The 20,439-nt window shown below is 39.9% G+C and overlaps 2 protein-coding genes across 3 annotated transcripts in view; one reads left to right on the top strand and one right to left on the bottom strand.

Annotated features, from left to right (window-relative positions):
- The window catches only part of LOC121622821 (rapamycin-insensitive companion of mTOR-like), a 32,452-nt gene extending 23,795 nt beyond the window's left edge, over window positions 1-8,657 (bottom strand). Inside the window, exons 1-8 of one of the 2 annotated variants that reach the window (XM_041959826.1) lie at window positions 8,560-8,657; window positions 8,421-8,468; window positions 3,913-4,010; window positions 2,777-2,841; window positions 2,561-2,692; window positions 1,452-1,515; window positions 290-416; window positions 22-191 (exon numbers count right to left, since the gene is read on the bottom strand). In XM_041959826.1, the coding sequence (XP_041815760.1) occupies window positions 22-191; window positions 290-416; window positions 1,452-1,515; window positions 2,561-2,692; window positions 2,777-2,841; window positions 3,913-4,010; window positions 8,421-8,468; window positions 8,560-8,611 (756 nt within the window). In that variant the 5' untranslated portion in view covers window positions 8,612-8,657. Of the gene's footprint in view, window positions 1-21; window positions 192-289; window positions 417-1,451; window positions 1,516-2,560; window positions 2,693-2,776; window positions 2,842-3,912; window positions 4,011-8,175; window positions 8,188-8,420; window positions 8,469-8,559 lie in introns of those variants that run through there. The other variant, XM_041959827.1, reaches the window with a different exon arrangement.
- Window positions 8,658-11,538: 2,881 nt separating this feature from the next.
- derl2 (derlin 2) lies at window positions 11,539-20,411 on the top strand. The gene is made up of 7 exons (XM_041960023.1): window positions 11,539-11,659; window positions 14,382-14,447; window positions 15,087-15,160; window positions 15,444-15,537; window positions 16,539-16,734; window positions 16,858-16,948; window positions 18,950-20,411. Exons 1-7 carry the CDS (start codon window positions 11,567-11,569, stop codon window positions 19,053-19,055), a joined length of 720 nt encoding a protein of 239 aa, XP_041815957.1. The 5' UTR covers window positions 11,539-11,566; the 3' UTR covers window positions 19,056-20,411.
- The last annotated feature ends 28 nt before the right edge of the window (window positions 20,412-20,439 follow it).

The following is a 20,439-nucleotide window of genomic DNA, read 5'->3' as shown; positions in this document are numbered from 1 at the left end:
CAATTTGAGATGTGTCAGTACCTCCAGTTCAACATCAGAGCGGATGTACTGCCTAGTGTGAGGGTGGTTGAGGAGGTGCAGGATGGTGGTGATGAGAGCTTCATTGATGCGACTCAGCTGACAGTCGGTCACGCTCTTCAGAATGGTGCTTAGACCGCCCCGCTGCGCCACCACAACAGGGTTCTTCAAGGCTGCAGAATAAAGGGGCCACACAGAGTCCTGCCAACACTGTTACACTGCTGACGTCAGAGTGAGAGTGTGTACGTGTGTGCAGCTTGTTTTCACTCACAGAGCTCACAGACTATGGCGATGCAGGCCCGCACCATACGATCTCGTTCATGTAGCCCATTGTTGCCCACAGCAATGAGGGAGTTGGTGACAGAGGAGGGGAAAAGCAGTGCATTCACAGTGATCATCTGTGTGAGGCAGCAGCACAAACACAGTGTGGCTTGAGACTACATTAGCCATGACTAGCACAAGACAACTGAATCTCCTACTGTCTGGTCAAGTTGCACTGTGGGTAAAGTAGGCACCAGGTTTTGACAATGTGGAATAAAAAAACAATGTCTCTGGTCTGCTGCATTGACCTTGATACTTTTAATCTGTCTATCATGAATGTGAAATCTGTAGAAAAGGCAACTATTATCTTATGGTTTGCTTATGGTTGAAATATTTGATTATTAATGAACCACAGTTCTCTGCTGTGCAGATTCTGACACACCTGACTACTTTTTCACTGTATAATACTGTATATGTTTGATGTGGAGAATGAGCAGTATTATGTAAATCTTTTTAAAACAAAACAAAGATGAAATTTTATGAAGTTTTCCCTCCTCAGAAGTTGATCTTACAGCTGTGAAAGCCGTTTGGCTTCTGGCCCACCTTCAACAGTGTGTTTAGATACAGTGGTTTTAATTTGTATTTGCTAGCCTGTGCCCAACTCGTCAGGCAATATGTGAAATGTTGGATGAATATAGCAATATATATGTATTACATAAGACAGCTGTTTTGCTGGTATGGACTTTCAAACAAATCTAAAATTAGTCAAATTAAAAAAGTGCGACTGTAAATTTTGTTACCTTTAACTCAAGGTATGATCAGGTTTAGCCATGCTGTAATATTGTTAATTGCCTTAGTATATGTGGAAGCAGCTCTCTGTTTTGTGCAACCATGTGTGTAGATCACTGTATCATCAGCATAGAACTGGATCTCTACATCAGGACAGACAGACAGAAGGCAGATTGTTATCATAGGTAAGTATGGATCCTTGTGGGACACCAGTGCAGGTTTTTTAAAACAGATTCGACTCTAACCCTAACCCTAACCCTAACCCTGTTTGGGAAATCTGGCAAAATAATTGTGTTTTTAAAATGATGTCATAGAAAGGGCTGTTGGTAGTATAGCACCAAAGCTACAGTATGGAAAGAGCATTTGTTGGAAGCAGATCTCACCTTGCGTGCCAGTCTGAGAGCCTGTGTTCTTTCAACTTCATTACTTTGCTGGATATCTATGCACCTGGGACAGAATCGAGAGCACAGGTTTGTTAAAGCAGAATGCTGATATTATGTAAACATTATACAACTGCAAAGTGGAAGGTGGTATTTCAGGGACCCTTGGTTCTGGAAGTAAAAATACTGTGTTCCTCACAGCTGGAGAATTTTTACTTCTTGTTTAGGCATTAAACTCTCCAGGCTGAATCATCAATTCCAACATGTGTTGGACTTTGTTAAATATCTCAAATAAATATCTGGTTATTTGACAAAAAAGACAATGGTAGAAGTCTGTGGACATAAAAAACCTGTGAGTTTTCTTTTAAGTCCTTTTAAGGTTGCAGAAACAGGAACTTCAGAAGCAGTGGCAGTATTTTATGTGGATTCATGAGCCATATTGTTCCACACTTTATGTCAACAAGTATAAAGCATCACAATACTGAAACAGTAGAGCAGACTGTGTGTGCATCAGAGATAAACCACAGGCAGCTTAGTGCTGCTGAGTGCCAGGTTGCTTCAGGGTACTTTCTGTGCTGTCTCTGCAGAGAGAGTGTGGACTAAAGCAGCCGTGGTCAGTGGTTACCTTCTGAGCGTACTCCTCACAGTTAACTATGACTTCCAAGGTGCAAGAAACATCGAATCAATGGGCTTGAAACATAGGGAGATTACACAGATTACGCATTAAGGGAATTACATTGGTGAGAAAGCTGACAACACAATCTGCAGGTTAAATCACTTCACTTTTGAATATTGCACTTTTTGAACTGTTGCACCATGTTTTGTTCTTAACTGAAAGGACAAAGTGTGAGTTGCTCCTCTGACTGGATTCTGCTCCATAGCAACTCATGTGTATTGTAGTATTTAAAGGAGTCCACCATGCCAAGACAACATAAACCTATAGGATTATTACATTGTTTGGGAGAATAATTGAGGTCTTTGTTGAAAAAAAATTGGAAAAGGGAGTACGAACACTTCCTGAACCAGTGGTCCCACTGGCAACTCAGCATTACATTACATCAAGACAGATTATTGAACTTGCTGCCTCTTTCAACGGTGTCATGTTCACTCACCTCGCAATCAAATAGTCCACCTGCAGCCGAAGCACCTTCTCTAGAACATTGCTGTCTGTGATCAGGTAACGTAGAGCTCGTAATCCAGCTGCTCGTACTTCCTTAGCCTCGTTCAACAATGCTAACCGAAGACTTGGGAGAGAAAAATCAGGGAACGTTAATTGTGAACAAAACAGCAGTAGAATTATTAAGTAGCAAGTGTGTCCAAACGCTCACCAAATAATGATCTCCTCATATGTAAAGCCAAGTTTCTCTTCTGAGTGGCCGACACTGCAGAGCAGCTGTGGCAGAAAGAATTACAGAGAAAATGGTCACAGCTTCTGTACAGGCCTTGTACAGTATATTTACAGATTATTTTGAACAGTTGGTTCATCTGCTGGTTGGTCTGACATTTTGATCCAAATCAAGATATGTGGTAAAATATAACAAATTACAGTGCATTTACTCAAGTACTGTAATGAAGTACAATTTTGAGGTACCTTTCTGCTCCTTTTTACTTCTACTTCACAACAATTCAGAGAAAGACTGCATTTTTTACACCACTACATTTACAGTATTTGACAGGTATAATAAGTTACTTAAGAAACTGAGCATATGATGCACTGCAACAGATTTAACTGCCTAGCAGCACACAGCATCTCCATCAGAAACCATATTAAAATTCCTTTTACATGTTAATGCATCAGTTATAATAATTCAAAAATATATGTATATATATTATATCATATATGTATATATGATTTAGTGACAGGCTCTCCACTGCATGAGTTTTTACTTCTGATGTTTTATGTACAGTCTGTTGATGACCTAAGTGACATCTGGATGCAGGACTTTTAATTGTAATGGAGTATATTTCATAGTGTGGTACTGCCACTTTTACTAGCGTAAGTAAAGAATCTGAATACTACTACCACTATGACTACTGTATCTCAACAACTGGCCAGATGTAATTTTAATGTGGGCATGGTGCCCAGAGGAAGGTATCAAATATTTTTATGACCCTCTGACTTTTTGTCTGAAGCCACTGTGAGGTCAAAATGTCCCTCTCATCAACCCTTTGGTCGAAGTATTGAAAACTAATGGATTTCCAATACATATTCTGAGAACACTTCTATTCCCCACAGGACCATATATGAGCATTCCACTAAAGCTTCACTATCAAGCTAAAATACAAGATACCACATCATGTAACAGGCAGGTAGGCATGAAATTTACTGATCCCTTTCAATCTCATTAGGGTACAAACCCTTTTCAATGTAATGACCTCATGGCCTTTCCATTAGCACCACAAATTAGCACCAAACTGAGGATTTGCAGGTGTAGTTTTACTGTCTAGTGTTCTTTTCACAAACCTTTACGAAGTTGTTCAGGTGACCGAGCTTGCGCATGTTGGAGACTCCTTGCTGCTTTGCAACATTTTGAAGGATTTCATGGAGGTTCTCTGCAGGATCTGAAATCAGTGAGGGGCAACATGGTCTTTTCATGTAAACCAAAGCAACACTACATCTTAAGGTGAACCTAAAAATATTGTTTTCACACAAGTGTTTCCATAATGAAGGACGTCAAACAGAAACAATGACAACATTAAACACAGCGGGGGTAAATAGTGGTACCCACAACAGAGGAAAGATTTCCTTTTGTCTCACATATACAAGTCCACGGCTTCTTTTCTGTTGTGAAAGAATCCATCACTGGAATGTTCTATTGAAGTCCAATAAAGCTAGGGCTGCAATTAATCATTATTGACAAACAGTTCAAAACCCAAACACATTCAGTTTATTAAGACATACGGAAAAAAACCCTTAGCAAATCCACACAAGAATGACAAAACGATTCATAGATTCTTAAAATTATTGCAGATTAATTCTGTCAATCAACTGACTGACTGCCACAGCTCTATGATAATAAATATATAATAAAACAATAGATGATACGTTTTTAATGTATGAATTGAAATGAGTCAGTCTCTCAGCACTTTTTAGAGCTTGTTTTCTGATCCATGATTGTAAAGTGATAAAGTAAGTAACATTATTATTATTATTATTGCTCACTGTCTTACACCCTCTTAATAACCCTTCATCATTTTCTCTCTCTATTTTTGGCATTCTATTCTAAGCCTGAGTGAAATGATTTGATTCTGCACAAAGTGTGTGTTCCTGATTTAACTGGACCACCATCTCTTTGTAATGAGGACACTGTCACATCTGTTCCTGGTATTTTTTTTTGTCTGTTTTTATGTCCATTCCGTCTATTCTACATGAAGCACTTTGAGCTGCAATTCCTGTCTGAAAGGTGCTATCCAAAAAGGTTTGTTATTGTTATCATTATTATACTGTGCTCACACAACTACAATGACAAACGCTGGAGAACCATTTATTTAACACTAATCAACTAAAAAAACACATTAAAAATCAACTGTTTACGGCAGCCATCAGGATAGAGATGACTGACACACTGAAATTTACTACTGGAGACTAAAGTATATGTTAATCTGAACCAGATCCAGATTATTAGAAATGCCAGTCCACATTTCTCCACTGCATGACTAGCCATTGACTAGCCAACCAAATGCCTGTTAAATTTTCACATTTTTACATTTTTATCAATTTTTCCCATTAGATTGATTCATTTTAATAATATCTAAAATAATGATTAATATCTGCTTTAATCTGTATTATCTAAATCTTGTACATAATGATTTGAATGCTGTTGCAAGGCCTTTTAGTCACATTTCTAAAAAAAAAAAAGTTTCATTTTCATCCTGCTGTAACATCAGTATGATGTGATATATTTTGTACCTATATACTGTGCTTTTGCTAAGTGATAAAATGTGCTGTCCGTGTCTGTTAAGGTGGACGTCCTGAAGAAATGAGTGCCACTTCAATTGTACAAATTGAAAGATCATTTTAAGTATAAGCAGTGAAAGCAGCTGGAGTCAATTGTGTAGGAAAGACTCAGAAAATAAGAATTGGTCAAAAGCGAAGATTAGAGACCTGAAAGGGTCATTTGGAGAAGACGTGGCTCTATCACAACATCCTGGATCAAGCTATAGCAGTTGACACTGGCAGGATAAGAGGAGGAGGACTCTGTGTTTACATTAATGATGCTTGGTGGTGTAAATGTCCCACCCAGGATGCAGTATTCCCTGTTGTTTCCCCTTCCGTGTGCGTCCTGTGCTTCTGTCTGTATGTCATCGTTGTATGTGTGGTCTCCCTTCCTGGCTCCAGCCTCTGCTCATCCTGTACACCTGTCTGCAATCAGCTCATCACCTCGCCGAGGCTACTCACCTACCTCCCATCAGCTCATCACCTCCTCCAGCATATCAACCCCAGCTCCACTCCACTCTCTGCCAGATCATTGTCTCAAACTCAGTGGTAACTATGCTCACACCCAACTCAGTACATAACTTCTTCATTGATTTGGTATCTTCATGTTTGGTGTTTTAACCTGCGCGCCAGGACCACTGCCCATCCGTCTGTCTCCTGCTTGCTAACATGCATGACCGCTGCCATTACCTAGTTTCCAGGTTAACCCCTGCAAGCCACGCTCCTTATTCGCTCTGTCCACGCAAGCTCCTCCATCTCCATCTTTCTCCCTGGGCCCTGCTGACATCATCTCCCATGACCCATCTATTCTCGGCCCCTGCCAGCCATCGTCTCCTCTCCTCTTCACCTACATTCCCTGGTACTTAGCAGCGAGTGTCTGTGTCCCGTGTTTGGGTCCACCTTGCTACAGTATCACATAACGCAACCACAAAGTTGAAGGACAATGTTTCCAAGATGTTGACTTTTCACTGTAAAGATGCCAGCAATATTATCAACACTATCATGTTGCTGCTGTTCACATTCCCCTAAACACAAATGTATAAAATGCACAACAGAATTATTATTTTTTGGGAATACGTGTATAAGTATAAATGTCCATAAATCACTGTATATATTTTTTTATTTCATTTGTATTTTATTTTATTTTAGTCTAAATGTATATATTTGTACACATGTCCTGAAGGGGCAACAATCTTTATTTCATTGTGCAAGACTGTGTGTAAAATGGCAAAAAAATGACCGTGATTCCTTAATCACTTAAGTTAAATAGAAAGATATGAGAATGTGAACAATGATACTAGAGTGTTTTTTACTGGAGGGAGCATTTCATCATTTTTTATTGCATAGCATTGATGCCCTGGAGAAACTTCCTTTCATTCAGTGTTAAAAGGATCAAGTGTTGGGTGCATGCTAGTCATGTTTGCTCCGCATATGCCTATGAGCTATGAGAGGTGAGCATACCTTGACTAGAAGTTTGCATCAATTTGGTAAGAACTGAACCAAATATGACAGGCTTGGTTTCAAAATAAAAGCATAATAATTCGCAATTTGGAATAAAAGAATAATAAGATAAAAAAGTGCATAATTTGCAGCATTTATTTCTATTTTAGAGTGCAGGGTCAGCACTCTAACACGTGTGGCACTTCGAAAGAGACTGGGGCTGTGTGCTATTTGTGAAGTGCTGCCAGGATTATGATTATGAATCCCCTAACCTCAGTTACACCAATGCATGTTTATACTGCTATCCATTGTGTTGCAGACAAACTGAAACATCTTTTCAGGTGACGTATAACTAAATCTATAATCTAGCCACAAGCAGCGATTCTGAATTCAAGCCCTTTAGTGCTCAGCAGCCGGAAGCGGCTCAGTGGGCCAAAATTAAAGTCACAAGCAGCAACAAGCAGCTGCCAGGCGTGACAAAGGTGAGCAAAGTCACTTCAGCTAATTTCATTTTGGTTAAAGAAGGTGTGAGGCCAATTACACACTTGTTTCATCACCACAAAACAAAGTGTGGACCAGTCTCACTCATTTATAATAGAAATGTGTATGTCGGTCCCTCGATACTGTATAGGGATTTTGGAGCTGATACAGACAAAATCCAATGAGTTCAGTTAATATTACTGTTTCAAAAAATCAAAAAGGCAGAAAATTTTATGGTCCAAGAGGAGCATATTAAGATGGACTTGTGTGTCTAATTTCAAGTCAGTTTGGGTTAAAGTGTGGGGGCGTGGCCTTCCCAAAATTGCACTTTTGGGCCTTAATTACAGCGCCACCATCTGGCTGATTGGGCTTATATATTTTTTGGGAAGCACTTGCACATTATTTCCAGTTATTGGGCTGAGTTTCATGTTTCTAGGTTATTCCAGCTCTCTGCAATTGGAGCCCATGCAGTAACAACAACATCACAACAACATCACCTAATAATGATAATAATAATAATAATAAACTGGCACAAACACAGTATGGTCCTGTTCCTTCAGAGCTTGAAACTATCAAATGGACATGATGACACCCTGAAGACGCTTTCTGCATGACACATTGGCGGAGGCCAGGAGGCAGCTTCAGCTCTTTTAACTGAGCTTCTATGTTTTTGATTTTTGTATAACAGTGGAGCTTTTTGTTGCTTTTGGTTTTCCACATTGGATTGTTAATAAGAAAAATACAGACACTGCCAGACTTTAACATCATTAGAAAGTGAGCCAAGTAGAGAAGATTCGTTCTCTAACGATGTGAATCACTTTCTGTTCACATTACTGACGCCTGAACCTTGACAGCACTCTTATGTTTTACCTGAGAAGTCAGTCGCTACATGGGAGTTCTGACGGGACCGGAAGGCTTCCACGTCCAAGTTTTTGTAACTTTTCGGGGGGGGGCACAGACAGTAAAAGTCAAAGCATTCTGCATTAGTTTGAGCCTGACAGCGCCCACAGAAACATATTTACATCCAGAACACCATGACAGGACGGGGAGGCTCGCAGAAAGTCAGCGACACAGATGGCGAGAGTGGATGTGAGTCCTAAAACGTTGAAACGTACCTCTGCAGAGATCCAGCGCCACGCTCTCCTCCCCGCTGTCATTCCGACCTGCACAGACACAGAGTTAACAGCGAGGTCAGCTGGTTCAAAGCCCCGCAACCGGGGGTCAGTCGGTGCGTGAAGCGGATACCTGGCTCACCTCGCATCCGGCTACTCCGTGACAGGCGGCTTCGGATGCTGCTGACCGCCATGTTTCCGGACAGCTCGCAGGCTGGCTGGACGCTCGCCGGCTCGCGCGGATGGGCGTGGTTTTACTCCGTGACGGCGTCTGCACGTGCTCTGACTGCGCGTTGTTTTCCATCATTTCTACATTTGGCTGCACACGTAGTTTCATGTTTATTGACAGTCTGCCTGAAAAACCTGTTACTGTCAGAAAGCCTTTTGAAAGTCAGGTGACAGTATAAACACAACTTAATTGTTAAGGACTTACTATTTTCTGTTATCTATTATTTTCAGTTTTCAGTTGAGGTTTGCTTCACGGTTTGAGTTAAAACAATAAGTAGAAATTGACTTTCGGTTTCATTCTGACAAGAACAGCAACTTTCTGGCAGAAAGCCCTGAAGGCAAACTTCAACCCAACTGGGTTTAGATGCTCAGCCACTCTGCTGATACAAGATTCATGCCAGAATACAAATTCATCTAAATGTCAGTATACTTTAGCATTATATAGTTGTACATATCTTCCAGTATAATACTCTGAAGGTCAATTTGAGAATTTATCAACAGTCAGGTGGAATCTGCAGTCGCTGTTTCAGCGGTGCCAGCAGTAAGTTCATCTTTGTAAATCAATGATCACAAAAAAAACAAACATTCTGTCTGTTTGAAGTTGTCAGCTGACGACAGTGCTAGTCAGGCACTCAACACTCTGTATGACACAGGCTGAAAGGTACCACTCCAGCTGAAATACCAACTTTGCTCTGTCTATATTGATTGATATTAATATCAATCTACAATGCAGAAAATACTGGAAAAACAAAAACAAAAATGAAAAAACATTGAATGGGAAGTTGTGTCCAAACGTTTGACTGGTACTGTGGTACACTTAGCTTGGTGTTATAGTCACTTCTAATGGAAAAGCCAGATGAAAGCCAGAAAAAAACATGGTTCATTAAATGGTCTTCCAGGTCAATTGACCTAAAAATCAGAATCAACTTTACTGGCGGAGTGTGTGTACATGTACAAGCAATCTGACTCTGGTTTTAAATTGTTTACAGGAAAGACAGACATACTATATTTTAGACATATGGCTAAAAACAAGGACAATGAAGGTGAACAAAGAGAGGGATATCTATAAATACATATAAAAAGCAACAATGCCCAACAGCATGGAATGTCTGTACACAGATGAAGTGTTTCTGTAAATTAAAAATAATACAAAATGGCGATGAAAAAATACTGAATGGAAGTGGGTTGTATGCATATACATGTATATGTGTGTTATTACAGTAAATACAACATGCAGGATTTATGTGTGATAGTGATGGATGACATGTACATGTTAAAACAGCATATATTATAAACTGTTAATATATAATTTATTGTTAAATTGATGCTTTAGCATTACATGGCTATTGCACAGAGTTGTTTACTGACTCTGTATGAGTGACTGAACTGTTCATCAGAGCTGATCACCTGTAGAAAGAAACTGTTCCTCTATCTGGTTGTTTTGGCAAAAACAGCGCCTACCAGAGGAGAGAAGTTGGAACAGCTTGTGCCCTGGGTGGGATGGGTCTGCAGTGACGTTTCCTGACTCCAGAGGAAACAGCATATTCTGCGGGAGGATTAACTACAGCTCGACCTGGCTACCCAAAAGTTGTTCCAATTAATGGCTTATAATTAATTTATAACACAATAATAAACAGGTGGCATTCTAGAAAGTAGTACTCAGTATTCTATTCAAGAGATCAACTGAACTTAATTAATGCAAAAGTCCCATTTGCATGAAATTTCATTTTGTTTGTTTTTTCAGTGTGATCTCCGCATTCACATCTCACTTCAACTCTCACTTGTAGACACGTGCTCTTCCAACTAGCAGGAACAACAACAACCATCATCAAACTCTCTGCCAATCACAGATACACTACCTCACATGGCCATGGGTATCTGAGAGAACTTCTCAGTCTTTAAGCATATCACATGTTCACTGACAAGCATCTAACACACTCAGCATCATCTTGGAAAACTCAGAAACTGCAATAATTATTTTTATGGAGCGCCACCTTGACTGTTGAAACTTCAAGAATGCACCTGCTGGAAAAATGAGACTGCTGACCAACTTAAAAAAGTAGTTGATAAACTGAGTGCGGATGGAAGAGAAGTAAACTCCAGATCCACTATATTATTTCACATTTAAGTAAATACTTTTATTCAAAAGTAATTTTTTCTTACCAGTTTTTAAATCACTGAATGGCCTGGCACCAGGCGATCTCTCAGACAAGCTTTTCAGATCTAGTAGATCCCTCAGATCCTCTGCTGCTGGCCTCCTTGTCACCCCAAAGATTTCAGCAAAAACGTATGGTGAGTCAGCCGCTGTGGCCCTTGTCTTTGGACGGTCTGTCGATCTGAGGGACTCCACCTATGTGCCCATTTTAAAAAGAAACCTCAAGATATATCTTTCTAGCCTGGCTTTTATTTAAGGTGCCTCATCATTTGTTGCCTTAGTTTGAAGTCTTAATCTTTTTTTGTTTATCCCCTGCATTCATTTTATTTGATTAATTTTTAACGTTTTATTTTTTTGCTGCTGTTTTAGTCTTGTTCTGTGATGCACTTTGGGTTGCATGCTTGCATGACGGGTGCTACATAATTAAGGCTGAGTTGAGTTATTTTTACCTTAGCTGACCTTCTTAACCCAGTGACACTATAACATAAAAGTTAACACAGTTGTCACCCTGTCCATTACAGTACAATAATTTAAAGCGACCAGGTGAGCTCTTCACACACACACATCACACCTTCACCCTCACCGTGCACGCCTTGAATCATGTCAGAGCCTCAGATGCATTCGCTTTTGTCTCATACCTTCGTATTTATTTAAAGTAATAGTAGTGGACATTTTTGCATTTTTATCCGATGTGCGTGAACGCAACACCGTTCACTCAGTGGAATGACGTGTCAATAAAGTGCCGGAAGCTTTCAGTCTGTCCAAAATGGCTTACCAGACACTACAACAGGAGTACTTACAGATTCCTGTTGTTACCAGGGCATATACAACCGCCTGTGTCCTCACGACTGCTGCAGTGGTAAGACACATTCAGATAATCACTGTGTTGGCGAGGACATAGCTTGGAGCCGCTTAACATAGCTATCGTAACGTCGTAACTTTGCTGCTAGCTCGATGGTTCAGCTAATATAACGTTAGCACCTCTGAGAGGGATACGTGTCTCACCCTGGTTATCCAGGATGTTAATTCACTTATTCCAGTCACAAAAAAGCTAAAAGCGTAGCTACATGTGGCCGGAGCCTTGGCTTAATTTAAACCAGTGAACCAAAATTGGAAGCGGACACAAGCGACAGCAGGTGTCAATGCTGCCAGAACACGGCTGATGTTTCTTGGGTTTAGAATTTACTGAAGTGTTAACAGATAAATAAAGGCCAGATTCTCAGCATGCAAATTCCTCTCTTTCAGACCTGTGTATTATATATATATATATTATATTTCTTTATTCTTCTTATTATTGCGATGATTATTGTATTGATATATTAATGTATAGGGTGTATGTTAATGTTTAAGATGGTCATATGGGATCTTATTCTAGCCATGTCATGCCGTTTGATAGTTTTAATCTGTTACATTGCATCAACATGTTATGATGCCACATGGTAGAGATGATGATGATGATGATGATGATGCTGATGATGATGCTACTCGCAGATGGTTTTCCAGGTTTAGGCCAGTCAGTCTTTGCAAGAGTCAGTTTTAAAAGGAGCTGCTCTCGGTAACAGGTCGTTGCTTTTCAGCTCAATGATTTCCTGTTGTAGGTAGTCAGATACAGCAGCTGGTTCCACAGTAAACAGCAAACAGGTTCAGTTCCTTTTGTTTCCTTTTCATGTCCTGAAACCTCTCACCAAATGCCTGAACACTCAGCAGCATGTTCAGATGTCAGAGCAGCTTTTGTTCTTGCAGAGTAGGAAAACGCTGTATTACTTCTTTCCAGTTGCACTTGCCACAGCTTTAATTTCACTTCCAATGATTTCCCATTTGAAAGCAGAGAGCTGAGAAGCTGCTGGAGCTTGAGGCGCCATGATGCATTGATGTGATGCCTCCTGCAAAGTGTGTGTTGCATTTAGGGACTGCCAGAAGAATATGTTAGTCTACTATCTTAAGTTTTTTTTCTTGTAAACAGTGTCAAATAAATCTGCTAAACTAGCTGCAGAGTGACTTTCAACAGAGGAATTTTGAAAGTAATTCTTATTCAAATTAAACTTGTCATTTTCTAAGTAGGAATATCTCTGTAGGAATAACTGGTGAAACAGCACTCATTTGTAACAGTTGCTGAGCTTGCTGTCTTAAGAGAGGCAGCAGATACATGACTGGCTGAAAGGTGAGAGGGCGGTGACAACACAACTGTCATGAAATAAAATGTGTCATGAAGAAATGACATTATGAAAAGTAAATTTATGAAATGAAAAATGACATGTTATTGGGAAAAATGCCAATATTAAAGTCAGCTATTTGCATTTCCTTAAGAAAATGCTGGCATTTACTGCGTCTGCTTCTGTTGCCTGTGGTGATTGATGTGTATATGCTGATGTCTATTTAGAAACTAGTTGAGGACATTACACAGTAGACAGGAATGTGACCTATATGAGTCAAATTGTCTTAATCCAAGGACCCACTGTTCATGAGTTAGAATCCAAAACATTAAATGCCTAATAACAGAACACCATGGTGGTGTTATTCAGTATATAACACTGATATATAATATGTTGAGCACATCACCATGGGGCACCTCTGCACCAGCTATGATTACTTTAGCACCTGTAGTATTTGAGATAGTAATGAATATATGCATAAATGGTGATTCAAAAATGTATGACAGTAAAAATGGAATGTCTCAATAACTCGCTGATGAAAAGAAAAGAAATGGCCACCATGGGACACTTATGCTTTACATGTGAAAATTGGAATGAGGTGTCCAGCTCTCCAAACATTTGTGAGTAGAAGCACCAAACAATGTAGAAAATAGAAACAACTAGAAAATGCATTCCCGCAGAAAATGCAGTGTGAATGCTCACAGCTAAAATACATTTCAGAGCATTGCTAGAAATGGAGAACTGTGAAATGAATTGCCTTAAAAATCGAGCTAAAATGCATCGCACTGCTGAAAAACCTGCAGTGCACCTAAACTGAAAAACTGGATCAACTGGAAGCTGCACTGTCTAAAGAAGCTGAGAGTTGACATACATCGCTAAAAAAGCTGGAAGCTAAACTTTGATGCTGTCAAAGCTGGAAGTTAAAATGATTTGCCTGAAAAGGCTGAAAGAGGAAATGGCATTTTACACTCACATTTAGATATTCTGTTAATAGTGCTAAATGGCAACTAACCTAATAGATCCAGTTTATACTGACCACAATAAGTCCTATCTGGAATATGCCAGCTGGGCTTCATATGGATTGTATGTTCTGTCATGTCAACCCCAGTTATGTTTATTGTGGTGTTTGGAGTAAATCTGAGTTCAATGTATTTGCAAGCATCGCAACAGTATTCCACAAATGTACACAGTGGGATAAACTCAAGTTCCATGTGTAGAAGTATCCGTCATGAAAGAACTGACCTCCTAATCATCCAGTGCATATAAATGCCTTGTCACAGTGAGGATCTTAACCAGGAAAAGTCTAACTGAATGAAAAAATAGAAGCTGTCTGTCAAAGCTGGGTTGTGTTGTGACATTTTCAAAACATCTATATTATATTTAACATCTTTAATGTCTTTATTCTCTTTGTTTTGTCTTCTCTCACAGCAACTAGAGATCATCACGCCATTTCAGCTATACTTCAATCCAGATTTGATTCTAAGGAATTACCAGGTGAGTAATCTGACCCACTGCTCATCTTCACCCTTATTCTCCAGAGGTGGAACGACCCACATTACTTTTCCTGCTAAAGTCTCCTTTTTATCTAACATACAATCATGAACACACATCTTGTCCTGAACCTTAGCTTGTTGAAAGAGCCACTAAGCAAACGTCCACTAGGTAAAAGTGCACCACTAACATCAGTTTCCAGGCTAAATAGCCCATTAGCTGTGCAGCTGCAGCACATTAAACAGTATGTAAACGTGCATGCAAATGTCACTTCATGCTGGTGTGGTCCTTTATACCACAGCCTATGTAGCATAGACGCAGCAGCGTGTGTGTGTGGTTCGATTCCAACCTGTGGTCGTTTGCTGCATGTCGTCTCTATCCAAGTATAATTCAAAAGGTGTGGCAAAATGGCTCAAGGACAATAAAGGTATTGGAGTGGGCATGACAAAGCCCTGACCTCTGTCCAATAAACCAATGTAAACTTCTGTCTCAATCTATATTCTTAAAATAAAGTAATGATCGTAACTGACCTAAGCCAGGGATGTTTACTAGGATTATTAAATCAAGAAATGTCCCCTGGATTTGTTTATCCTACTTTATGTGTCTGTTATGTACAGCTAAATGCTCTCTCTCTTCTTCTAGGTATGGCGTCTAATAACCAACTTCCTGTTTTTTGGTCCAGTTGGCTTCAACTTCCTGTTCAATATGATTTTTCTGTATCCTTCTCAGTCTCACTTCATTAAACATGAGAAGTGGTTTTGCATACTTTCTGTTTCACAGGGCATGTTTGGGGTTTCAGACATGGGATGATGAAACTTTGTGCTAAAATGTTGTCTATATACACATGCAGAGATACATACTTTAAGATGAGTATGACACGGCAGTTCCTAATTATATAGGTGGTGATGATGATGATGATGATGATGATGATGATGCTGAAATGTGTAAAATGGTTCCGGCAGAATTTCTGTGTAGTATCTCTTAACCGTTCACTTTCAGATACAGATACTGTCGTATGCTCGAGGAGGGCTCTTTCCGGGGACGCACGGCTGACTTCGTCTTCATGTTCCTCTTCGGTGGGCTTCTGATGACTGTATCCTTGCCATGAATGTGTCATTACAAAAAGCATTTTAACTTCTTCAGTGAACAGTTCAATCACCAGTAACTCATTTATCACTGGTATTGACCTCAACATTGACAGCTGGTGCCCTTTGATTTCCACTAATACAATATACCATAAACATGTTTCTGTGAGTGTGATGCCATTATGGGTCTAAGATCTCACTCACTGCAGTTGATTCCATCTTTATTATTGACTACCAAAGTGTGGTAGCTTCTTTGTGTTTTTACACACACAATACACTGCACTTCAACTGTGTTTTTTGCTTGTCGTCTACATCGCACCTCCATCTTTTCTGCTAAATTAATATTGAGTGAAGCCGAGCTCAGAAAGTGGCTGATGATATGCCTCCCTTGTTTCAGTGGCATGTACCATTCCTCACTGATATAGCACTGCTGATGATGATGTACTGCTTCTGTGCACAACTTATTAAGAGCAAACACTTGTTGAGCAAGGTAAAACTTCCTTTTAAGTTCCTTTTAGGCAGAAGCCTCAAACAGAACCACACTCCAGACGGGCAACCATCCTACTCGACCGGTCGCAGCCACGATCCATGGGAACCTGCAGGACGAGGAAGCACGAAGCCTCTGGGGAAGAAGCCAAATTAGTACCGTGCATTGATGGGACATGAATGTGTACAGATGGAGAGAGAGAGAGAGAGAGGGAGGGAAGGGTGCCGGGAGACTTCCCATGATACACTGTTCCTGATGATTGTTTCTTTCTGACGTACCATTCAGAATCAGTATATGTCACTAGAACAAGAGTAGCAACCATCAGCCGCTTTTCAGTCTCTGTGCTGCTGTTCAAAGCATTATTTGTGCAGTTTAATTAACTGGCCTAAAACAAACTGCATCATTTATGTTAGAACCTATTAAACAGCACTCAGTTGGCACCAGCATGGTTAAGTGTGCTTCAGACCTGTGGTTCTTGTCCTTTGTGTTAAGTATCAGTGGTGTTCTTTAACAAGGTTGCAGATATTTGGTACTTTTGTGAGTCTGGTGTTCCTGGGCCAAGCCTTCACCATCATGCTGGTTTACGTGTGGAGTCGGCGAAACCCAAACGTTCGCATGAATTTCTTTGGTCTTCTGAATTTCCAGGCACCCTTCCTGCCCTGGGTGCTGATGGGATTCTCACTTCTGCTGGGCAACTCCATCATCGTGGATCTTTTAGGTACCTATCACTTTCATATGCAGTCATTATTTGATACTCTGGTGGTAGGCTAAGGGAATGGTGTGGTTGGTGGTGCACAGTATCAATAGTGCTTGTGTTCAAATGTTTTTTACCTTTCTTGAGGTATCGCTGTTGGTCATGTGTACTTCTTTCTGGAGGATGTTTTCCCCAACCAGCCAGGTGGTGGAAGGTGGCTGAAGACCCCATCTATCATGTGAGTGTCTAACTTCTAACATTTTTGGTGAATAAAACCAGACTGAAAGATGCAATGATCAATGCACCCTACAAATCAAAGGAGCTTTGTCTGTAGGGGACAGTAGAATGTGGGATCATCCATTTTGGAGCATGAATGGTTCAGTTAATTTCACGTCAACTTCTAGATTGTGATATTTCTTTGTGCAAACTTGACATTTTGCTCTTATGGTAGTGCTAGAGGAAAGCTCACAGTGACCAAAATGAACCAGGGTCGTAGAATTACAGTTAGGAGACTATAAACAAGGACTGCTCACTGTCTGTGGAACTGAAGGAAGGGCTAATAGGTCATAATAGCAGTGTTTTAATACTATACTTCGTGCCAGACTTTGGTACCAGTTCTATTGAAACCTATGGGAGATGCATGGAGAAGCACACTAAAACCCAACATATCTTCGTCGTATGAAGATGATGAAGAAACGCCTTTACCAAATGAAAGAACACCCTTCACAGAAAAGATACTATCCAAAGATGATTATAGGCATGCTTTACAGGGCTGGTGGCATGACATATTAAAATACTCACCATGTTAAATCTAAAAAAAAAAAAAAAAAGAAAAAAGGTGCAAGTGAAGTGTCCCTTGAAAATATTGAGTTTAGGATAAATAGATATTGTTAATGATGAGTGACAGGGCTATTAATAACTTTATGGGAATATCTCATATTCAAAGGAAGGGTTTGCAAACTTTCTCTGATAATGAATTGTGCACAGGAAGGCTGTAACCATTAGCTATAAGACAACAAAGGCATGCAGTTCATGTGGAGACCTCTGACCTTGAATAAAAATTAGATGCGGACCTTTGAGTAATACATTTGAGAAGCCCATTTCATGAGCTATAAGGAGCGGCTTTTTCTATGCAGATTTATAGATGTTAAATTCCGATGAATATCAGAGACAATGATTTCCCTGGAAAGTGCCAGTCACACTGAGTCTAGATAAATGTGTGTATAATGTGTTCAGATTTGACTGAGTTCTGACTCTGAAAAGGAGTATGATTTTTTTTTTTTATTCAAATTGTGGCACCCTACAGCTAAGGGTTTTATTGTGCCTTATTTGCCTCCATGAGCTGTGTAACCACAGCCACGGCTGCTGCAACTGCTGATTGCATTGACAAACAGACCAAACTATGATAACTAACTGTTTTCAGTTAGTTCCTTTTCCCTCACATAGGTATCTTTGCTTCAGATCTTTCTCTCCATGCTGCCCCTTTAGCTCTCCCCCCAGGGGAGGCACCTCACAGTTTGAAACCTTTGTACTAGATGAAAAGTCACAGGGTCACCACATCAGTAAGAATCATCCTTTCGGCACCATTAATGCATGCTAAATCTGGCCAGTACAACCCAGATTCCAGAGGAGTTGGGGTGCTGTGTAAAATGGAAATAAAAACAGAATGCAGTTGTTTGCAAATGAACTGTTTTTACCAGCAATGCTAAAACAAAGTGTTCCTGACTCCATGTATTAATCAGTCATGTGTTCACAAAGAGGTGAACCTCGCTCCATCCTCACTGTGAACCACTGAGCCTTTCCAGGATGCTCCTTTCATACCCAGTCATGATGCTATCACCTGTTACCAATCAACCTGTTTACCTGTGGAACGGTTCACACAGCTTTCCCAGTCTTTTGCCGCTCCTGTCCCAACTTGTTTGAAGCATGTTGCTGACATCTATATTATATTGTATATGTCATAAAGGATTAGCAAATTATCCCATTCTATCTTATTTATGTTCTATACAGCGTCCCAACTTGTTTGAAGTTGGGGGTTGTAGTTGTCGGGATGTGTTGGACAGGCAGACTGACCAACACAGGCATCGTTAGGTCATGCACAGATGTATTGTCTATGTTTGTATGAAGTGTTGGCCTTCAGAATCATCACATCAACCATGAACAGTTCCTCTGAGAGCTGCTACTGCCTATGTGTGTCTTCATAAACCCCTCATCCTCCTTCTCTTTGTCTTTCTCACAGAAAAATGCTGTTTGACACTCCAGAGGAAGACGCCAACTACAACCCCCTGCCCGAGGAGCGCCCGGGAGGGTTCGCCTGGGGAGAGGGACAGCGCCTTGGAGGTTAAATATACCCCCAGACCAGGTCACGTCCAAGGACATTCCCCCAGAGAGATGAAGGGGACAAACATGGTCTTTGCTTTTGACATGTTTGTTTAGTTCTGGATGAAGAATGCCAAACAACCAGAAGTGGTTTGGAGATAACCGTCTGTTGTCTGTGTATATGGGCTTAAATCACCCTCAGAAACTCTTCTTGATGCCAGATCGTTGCTCTAAGACTATTTGAGAGAACACAAGCTCCGGATGGAACTTTGGACGGTGAGCCTTTGGGTTCGAGTGATGTTTGTCTTCATCTCAGAAAAAAAATATTGATATACAACAACTGTCATATGAAAGAGTAAAAAATGACAGCAGTAAAATATTATCAAAATGAATTTATTCAGATGGCAAGTGCATTTTTTTTTCGATTTCACTTTTTTAAAAAATAAATGTGTGTGGCAAATGATGCTTTGGTTTCATCTCTTTGAACTGTAGTTTTATTCCATGAAACCAAAGACGTCTCAACAAATTAGATGAATTGATTCATATAAATATCACTATGGACAGTAGACAGGATCTTTTAACTTTATTCTCTCAACAGAGCAAGACATTGTAACATGCAAATATCAAGATTTGTAGTATGTCCTTAACTTCATAGTCCATCTTTTCCTCCACCTTCAGGTGGGTTAAATTTTCCCATCTGTGCTCCTTCTTTTTCTATTTTGATACACAGTCCACTTTCAAAAAGGGCAAGTCCTGCCTATTATTTTATGTGACAATACTTTTGACTGACTTTGCACATATTTAGACTTTTTTATGTTATCATGTGATCTGATTTACTACCCAAACAGCATGTGTGGAATGGATTATTAATCCAGGTCAAGAGTGCCTGTTTGTTGCTCTTGAGAAGGGATAAGAGAAGTCATGAGTTACGCATATGTAAAATTAGAGTAGGATTTAAAAGCTTTGTTGATTTATGCTTGCATTGGATAAAGAAAAAAAAAGGTTTCATGGGCCTTACAGTGAGTTTCCAATAATATGTGAATGGGTAATGAAATCATATATTTTTTTTTGTATTACAGTTGATTGTGTCTTTCTGTTTTAGTTCACATTTTTCAATTATCTCAAGTAAACTGTTATACAAATGGAGTTGGATTTTACTATTACAGACATAAATGACCTTTCACACATCCTTATTAAAGGATTCCATGAAGGCCCAGTGATCATCAACATAATGCACTGTGTATCACTGTCATGTTTACATTCATACATCTGATTCCCGGGCTTGTGCTTCACACATTTTGTCTTGATCTATCTAAATATTTTGTTTTTATTGTAATACTGCACATTAAATTTAAGAGAAAATTGAAGTAATCCCCAGAGATGCCTGAGCACTAGATAAACTTTACAAGA

Source organism: Chelmon rostratus, chromosome 19 (genome assembly GCF_017976325.1).
Source record: "Chelmon rostratus isolate fCheRos1 chromosome 19, fCheRos1.pri, whole genome shotgun sequence".
NCBI classification, from domain to species: domain Eukaryota; kingdom Metazoa; phylum Chordata; class Actinopteri; order Chaetodontiformes; family Chaetodontidae; genus Chelmon; species Chelmon rostratus.
Note: the sequence above shows the minus strand (reverse complement) of the source record. Positions and strands in the feature narration are given on the sequence as shown.